At 31.7% G+C, this 7,743-nt stretch overlaps 1 protein-coding gene across 1 annotated transcript; it reads left to right on the forward strand.

Moving 5' to 3' along the window:
* The first annotated feature begins 5 nt into the window (after nucleotides 1–5).
* On the forward strand, nucleotides 6–7,334 carry LOC128192026 (caspase-7-like). The gene is made up of 5 exons (XM_052864423.1): nucleotides 6–158; nucleotides 2,724–2,923; nucleotides 5,145–5,356; nucleotides 5,672–5,789; nucleotides 6,154–7,334. The coding sequence occupies exons 1-5, from the start codon at nucleotides 145–147 to the stop codon at nucleotides 6,372–6,374; spliced, it is 765 nt and encodes a 254-aa protein (XP_052720383.1). The 5' UTR covers nucleotides 6–144; the 3' UTR covers nucleotides 6,375–7,334.
* The last annotated feature ends 409 nt before the right edge of the window (nucleotides 7,335–7,743 follow it).

Genomic DNA, 7,743 nt, shown 5'->3' on the forward strand with positions numbered 1-7,743 from the left:
CCTTGTCATACATTCGGAACTTCTCGTCACACTGTTGACAATGACGTAAATCCGTGGGGAGCGTAGCCAGCGGAGCTAGCCAAAGGTTGCTAATTGTTCAGAGATCAACGTGAAACCGAAAGTAGAACATTTGTTATTTTGGATATGCCGGGATTAAGGTATGTTAAAATGGCAAAGCGAGTAGATTTTGTTTTATATGTCAGTTAATTTATTAAAGTTATAACAATTGACATCTAAAAAACAATATGAATAGGGCGACACATTCACAAAAATGAGCTAAAAACCAGGGACGTATATACTAAGTATGGGTGATAAACTATACCATGTATACTGGCGTGCGACCAGTTCTGGTTTAGTACCATTTCTCGCCATTGCACTGTTACGTCATTTTATCAACTCAGAAAATCATATATGAAAATGACGGAACAATGCACTTGCTATTCTCTTTTGAGAAGTGGACAGGCATAGTGGATGTAGGCTATGCCTGTCCACTTCTCAAAAGAGAATATGCACTTGCGAGAAATGGTACATGGCGAGAACTGATCGCACGCCATTATATAAAGAGTCTACTCTGTCCCAAGTTTCTGCTTCCATCACATTTTGCTTAATACATGTATCTCGATAATCATAAATACCTTGCACCTAAACTACGGTACATTCATTCACTAAAATGAAAATAGTCCAGATTATCTGTTTTGAAACGCCCCCTCTGCCGCTTCAGGTTTCAATACTCAACCAAATTTAGAATAAGTCTACAGGGATTTGTTTGCAGTGCAAAAGACATGAAGTACCCCAGATGATAAAATTAAAAAATTGTGTGAGGTGTCCTGAGTACTTCTGAATGGAGAAAAGATGTAAGCATGTCCAATTTTGAATCTCTGTACGATGTTTGTTTTCGTTCCTGTGAAATTCTCTGGGTATCAATGAAGAAATCTTAGATTTTTCCCCTTTTATCAATTTGAATTGTAATTCATTGACTGCTGGTTTGTTTATATTTTAATTACAAATCATCAAAAAGTGATGGAAGCAACAACTTGGGACAGACTTATAGGTTTATCAGTTGTGAATTATAGTTAATAATAACGACGTTGATATTTATATTACATCTGTAAACCAATGTTAACACAATAATCTATGTTTTAAAAGTATAAAGTTTAACTATGTTTAACACTGAAAACAATCATTTGTGATTGCAAAACACTGTTATCTGATAAATATACTCTGTATATTAAGTTCACAATTTGTAAAACTATGAATTGTACACTATATAGATTACAGTTGATAAACCTAGTTTATCATATTAAATGGAACTATGTTAAGCTCAATTTTGTGCATTTGGCTAGCCATAAGAATAGGCTCTTTCTTCTATTTAATTTACTGATGTTCATTAACAAAAATTTAGTTACTTTAATACTTACTCTTTATGATTAATTCAATAAATTTTTAAAAGAAAGATGTACATATAAACAATAAAATACTTTCTTTGATTCATGCAGGCTCATGAAGGTAGTGATCATTGCAGAAAAAATTCACACAACCAGCATTAATGGGTTATGTATTTTTACTGCAATGATCACTATTTTCATACCTTCATGATCATCATCACAGTAAGCATTCTATTGTTTAAATGTCAACCAGAGCTCAGTGTAAACTGTTACTTCAAGTCTATGAGCATAAAATGTCAAAAATTGTATCAAATTATGACAGTCATTTGTCTCCAATAGTCAATTTTCCCAAAAATGACATTCTGTTATTGCTTAGGACATGGGACGTATAGAAATTCTTTTTGTCTAATATAACACTGAAGTTATGCTGCATAAAAAAGCTTAAAATCACACAATTACTCAATTTTTACTATCACTTTAATTTACGTCCGTAAAATTACTTTAAATATTAACTATAATAACACAGTATCTTAACTTGCTTATTGTGTGGTAGAACATACTTCAAGATTTGATGAACCATTTTCATGCTAGAATTGTCACGTGACTTTGTAAATTTTTTTTTAAGTTTTGAAGCCTAAGAGCCCTAAGAATTAAGCTTTTTCTGTAATAAAAAGGTACCTAAAAATCATACAAATAATAGTATTGTAAAATGCATCAGTGGTGAATTGTGGTTATGGGGTGAATTACAGTGCATTTAGTATTTGAACAATTCAATATAGAATAAAACCTTCAAAGTCAATGAAACATATTATAGAATAGAAAATAAAAAATGAAAGATATATTCAAAGGGTTATTTCACTTTAATTTATAATAACTAGTTTTGTAAAAATTTGTTGATGATCGAATATCATATATTTTGTAGTATCGGAAACACATGATGCCTTTTTTCACAGGTCAAATGCAGCATCCTGTTTATATAGCTAGAAACTGTATATTATGATGACTACTTTGATTTAGTATTGGCGATATACAAATACTAAGGTTAAAGCTGATAGAGTTTCAAAATTGTAGACTGAGGAGACAATTATTAGGGGAAGCTTTTAGTGTTAGACTATCAGAAACCCATAATGCCTGGAGACTTAAAGGTACATTTAATGTATAGATTAGATATAGAATTATAATTTTGTACCTCAATACATATGTTATATGCTGTAGAATAATATGTTGATGTGATTCAACATTATAGGAACATAAATTAGATTTATTTCATATCATACAATACCTTATGGTACAATTTTGTATTGTAAGATACTATTTTATTTTGTTTGTTTGTTATAGGTATACTCCTAAAAAATACATGGGCAAAGTGCTCATTGTCCAGAATAAGGATTACGCTGGCCTGACTCGAGAAGTTAAAGGAGAGGATGAGAACTTGGTTAAAATGAAGGTAACATTAAACAAGATGGGGTTTACAGATGCATGTATTGAAGTTCACAAAAACCAAACCAAATCACAAATGATCCAATTATTGCAAAATAGTAAGTATATTTAAATCTACAGGTAATTAAGTAATTTTTTTGGAATTGGTACACAAGGCCACAATGAATGCTAAATTGTTACTATAAATTAGTTTTTCATTAACTTATATGGACAATAACTTTAATTGGCCAGAATATTTTGTTGTGCTGTGCATTCTAAATTTCTTTAAATTTTTTTCTTTCATTGATTTTACCTCATCTGAAAACTCAAGTCAGCTTTTCTGTTCACTCTTTGTCAAGTGCCTGTCTCTGTTCATCTGTCTGTCCTGTGTAAACTTTTTACATTTTCGAGTTCTTCTCCAGAACCACTGGGCCAATTTCAACCAAATTGGACACAAATCATAACTGTGTAAAGGGGATTCAAATTTGGTAAAATGAAGGGCCATATCCTGCTTCAAGGGGAGATAATTAATTAAAAAGTATGAAAATTTATTGGTAATTTAAAAAAATCTTCTCTTCAAAATTTCCAGAAAACTTCCAGAAAAGCTAAAACTAATTAGATAAAATTTTTACATATGAATGTGTACATAGAAAAATCTTTAAAAATGGTATCTCTTTTAAAAAAACCATCTGCATAGGTGTAACATTTTCTTAAAAGGATGAAAGCATCCACAGATTGTTTAGATTCAAGTTTATCAAAATCATGATATTTAGGGGTAGGTGGGACACCCCAGCCACCCCAGGGGCTCAACATTTGATGTACCTGGTAGGTTTATGGATACATGAACTCAACAATTGTTTCAGATCTTGAGAACTGCAATACTCAGCGTTTGATTTAAACAATAAAATGCTTTCTTTGGTGATTCATTCGGGATATGAAGGTAGCGACATAGCAGAAAAAATACATAACCCGCTAATGCGGGTTATGTAAATGTTTTTCTGCAATGATTGCTACCTTCATTACCCGAATGAATCATTAAAGAAAGCATTTTATTGTTTATATTAACATCTTCTTTTAGCCAATTAATAAATTGATTATGAAAAGTAAGTAAAATTTACTAAATTACTGTTAATGTACGTAAGTACGTTAACTAAAAGAAACAGCCAAATCATCTCCTGTGAGACTTTGAGTCTGACATCATTATGATTATTTCGTGCAGTCCGTGATTTTTCTCAGGTAGTTGTATAGGTCTTGACCAATCAATAAACTGGGCGTGTCAAGTTGGGTCCTGTCACTTTCTTGTCAGTTTCAGCCGCTGTAGATTTCGACTAATCAATAAACAGGGCATGTAGATTTCAATCTGGCTGTTTCTATAGAGCTATGAATTAACTATAAGTTTCCGTAAGAAATAGAGGGAATAATACTTGGCAGATGTAAATATATGACTATGAATTTATCCTGAAACAAAAGGAGCTCAATGTTTAACAGGAGAATATCTGGAGAAAAACTTGAAAATACACAGGATCTAGCTATTCTTCTACATTTTCCACGTAGTTTGTATATTATGACTCCATAAATCTATTTTCATAATGGATATTGTTGCTTAGGTGGGCGATGTGGCCCATGGGCTTGTTGTTTATAATGCCCCCATGATAAGAAGAAGGGAGGGCATATTACTTTTTTGCTGTCCGTCTGTCAGTCATTTTGTCAGTCCACCAATGATATGGTTTCTGTTCATTTTCTTCGCCGAGTTTGCACATACTAAAATGAAATTTGGTATACATATTTATCATAATAATTTCTAGATTTTTGGTGCAATCGAGCAATTTTTGACAGAGGTATGCCCCTTTGACTTAGAAAAATTCCATTTATTTGCAGTTTCCTTTCATTTTCTTTTCAGGGGTTGCACTTTTGAATCAAATGAAATTTGTTGTTCAGCTTTATCTTAATAATATCTAGGTCAAGTGCAATCGACCAATTTTTGACTGAGTTATGCCCCTTTGACCTAGAAAAATTCCATTTATATGCAGTTTCCTTTCGCTTTCTTTTCAGGGGTTGCACTTTTAAATCAAATGAAATTTGTTGTTCAGCTTTATCTTAATAATATCTAGATCAAGTTCGATTTTTGGTACAATCGAGCAATTTTTGAAAGCTGAGTTATGCCCCTTGGACTTCAAAAAATTTCAATTATTTCATTCCAACAACATTCCATTCATTATTTTCGCAGAAGTCTCCAAGGGAGGGGTCATAAGTGTTTCACAAACATCACTTCTTTAGGAATAGAATTTCATGCTTTTTTTTCAATTCAATGTTGTTGACTTTTATTTCATCTTTATTTAGTGGCTGCTAGAGAGGACTTAGAGGATGATTATTGTTTTATCTGCATGGTCTTGTCTTATGGACAAGATGGCGTAATTACTTGTTATGATGAGACCCAATCACCCAAAAATCCAACAGCAGGTATGCAACTACCTGTCTCTGATCTTCAAGAATGTCTGAAGGGAAACAAATGTAGAGGTCTTCTCTTGAAACCCAAGATATTCATGTTACAGGTACTTATAATGTACATGTACCTTAATTCAGTTAAACTTCCAAAATTTATCATCATCATCATCATCATCATCATCATCATCATATATGAGGATTGTTTGAAAGTTTTTGAGACAACCCAAATGTTTTCCTTTCTAAGTGACAGATTTTAATTAAAATTGGCATGGATACATGTGTAGAACAAACCTTAACAAACAATTAATTTGGCTCTTGCAATTTTATATTCTCATGACTTGATACAATACTGTAGAATCTCAGAATTGAGAATTTGCATGAAATAATGAAACTACAAGATATAATTTGAAAATATTTTACAGTTGGAAGAAGCTCCTGGTGACAAGAAGGACGGTACAAAGGCAGAAACAGAGGCACCACAGCCAAAGAAGATTCCAAAAGAGGCAGACTTTTTGATATATACCTGTGCTAAAGAAATTGGTAATTTAAAAAAAATCACATTTTTCCTCATACATAGACAAATTAATTCACTATTCAAGGTTATATAGATTACGATATTTCCTTTTTTTCTCAAGCAGTATGAACAAAATCAGTACTCTTACTATACATACCAAGTGGATGTAAATAACCATTTTGCGTCTTGTTAAACCATGTTTGACCTCTTAACATGCTTAATACAACTCTATATACATTTTATGAACATGCAATCAACATCTGACTCATAATTATTAGACAATGCAATCTCAGTAAAGAAAAAATAACATTGTCAAACAAATAAGGTCTATGTTGTCTTCAAACTTGAGCATTGAGATATATGTCAGTTTGTTTGGAATGTATTTAACAGCTCTTGACACCTGGATTAAAGGATTTGAACAGTATGTCCTGAAACCTGAACAACCCGGACAACCTGAACATCCCTTAGAGATCCAAAAACTCCTCACACGGATGAACCGTCTATATTGTAAATATTACAGTAATCAAAAAATGACAGTGGATGCACCTTGCGTGACCACTCTTCTTACCAGAGAAGCTTATCTGAAGATAGAGGAGCCAAGCCCAAAGTAACATAGTTTGTTGTCTCTAAGATACATGAACCATTAACTAGTCTTTATGTGTGTGTGATAAATTACTCAAGTAATGATTAAATGACAGTATAATAATGATTTTTTAATATACATGTAATTGCAATAAGCTTGGATAACTTTTTTAAAAAATGTCGCTTACATAAGTTGGATTAAATTTTATAGCATGTATTCATTAGAAAATCAAAGTGTTATTCAATTATTAAAATGATAGAAATGTGAGTTTTCACGCATTCTCCTTTTCGTTAACATTTGGTGTTTTGTTGATGAAGTATCTGTAGGCTTTAATGATATTGATTTATGATAGTTGTATTGTTGAAGACATTATTCTTGTGACATCTAGTCTTTCACTAAAGTGATTTAAAGTAAAATTTCCTGTTATATTTTTATCTAGCTATAAGTGCTATTTATTATTAATGCTATAATATCTGTGCTTGATCATAAAGTTTCTGATCATCAAATTTGTCTCGAGCAAAAATGTTTTTTCAAGAGGATTTGATTTTTATGAAAAAATGTTGTTGTTTTATCATTTTATTGGTCCCAATTTTTCACACATCTAACTTTGCTCAATCATCAAACGGTGATCTCTTTTGAATTTCTATGCAAAGATAATTTTTATAACCAGTGTGAGAAACTGGAACCTCTGACTGCTCAAGAAGGAGATGAATTACTATTATCTGACAATGTGCTATTTATTCTGGTATCATACATGATGTTGACAGTATAATATCCAGTCTGTTGTGATAGATTTCAACATTTATAAAAACAGGGTAAGATATTGAACCTTGTCAATTAAATTACGATATTTTTTATATGCAAGTTGATTTGTGTTACCAAAATTTACTTACACTAATGGGGCATGATGAAAAGTTGTTAAGAATGGTTGTTGTTATATAATTGTAGCTTTTATACATTATAAAAATAAACTTTTACCCATTTCCTATACTTGGTTTGTGTTATTTGTTTATGTGATCATGGCATTCAACACTGTGCAGATAATTTTAATTTTGGGGGCATTGACAAATATTATTAAAATTAGACCTTTCATTTCAACAGTATACATTATATCACTGGCAAACTGTTCATTAAACTTGTAGTTGTGCCTGTTAATTAAATGCAGGTTTAGAAAAGGCACAATAAGAGCTAATTAAAATCAAAAGAAAACCTTGGAATTTGTTTATTTTAAAGTTGGAATTTTAAAGAAATTTTTTTTTACAACGTGGCACTAATACGCTTCCGTAATATATTGATAAGACAGATAAGTGCAGATATAATCTTTTTAGCTCAACTGAGCTGAAAGCTCAAATGAGCAATTCTGATCACATTTTGTCTGTCGTCCATAAACTTTTCCC

This window comes from Crassostrea angulata, chromosome 7, assembly GCF_025612915.1.
Source record: "Crassostrea angulata isolate pt1a10 chromosome 7, ASM2561291v2, whole genome shotgun sequence".
Lineage (NCBI taxonomy): Eukaryota > Metazoa > Mollusca > Bivalvia > Ostreida > Ostreidae > Magallana > Magallana angulata.

What these genes read in the sequence shown, in the direction of transcription:
- LOC128192026 (XM_052864423.1), top strand. An exon ending in GATCCAATTATTGCAAAATA is followed by an intron (nt 2,924 to 5,144) that starts GTAAGTATATTT and finishes ATCTTTATTTAG; the next exon opens with TGGCTGCTAGAGAGGACTTA. An exon ending in TACCTGTGCTAAAGAAATTG is followed by an intron (nt 5,790 to 6,153) that starts GTAATTTAAAAA and finishes TGTATTTAACAG; the next exon opens with CTCTTGACACCTGGATTAAA.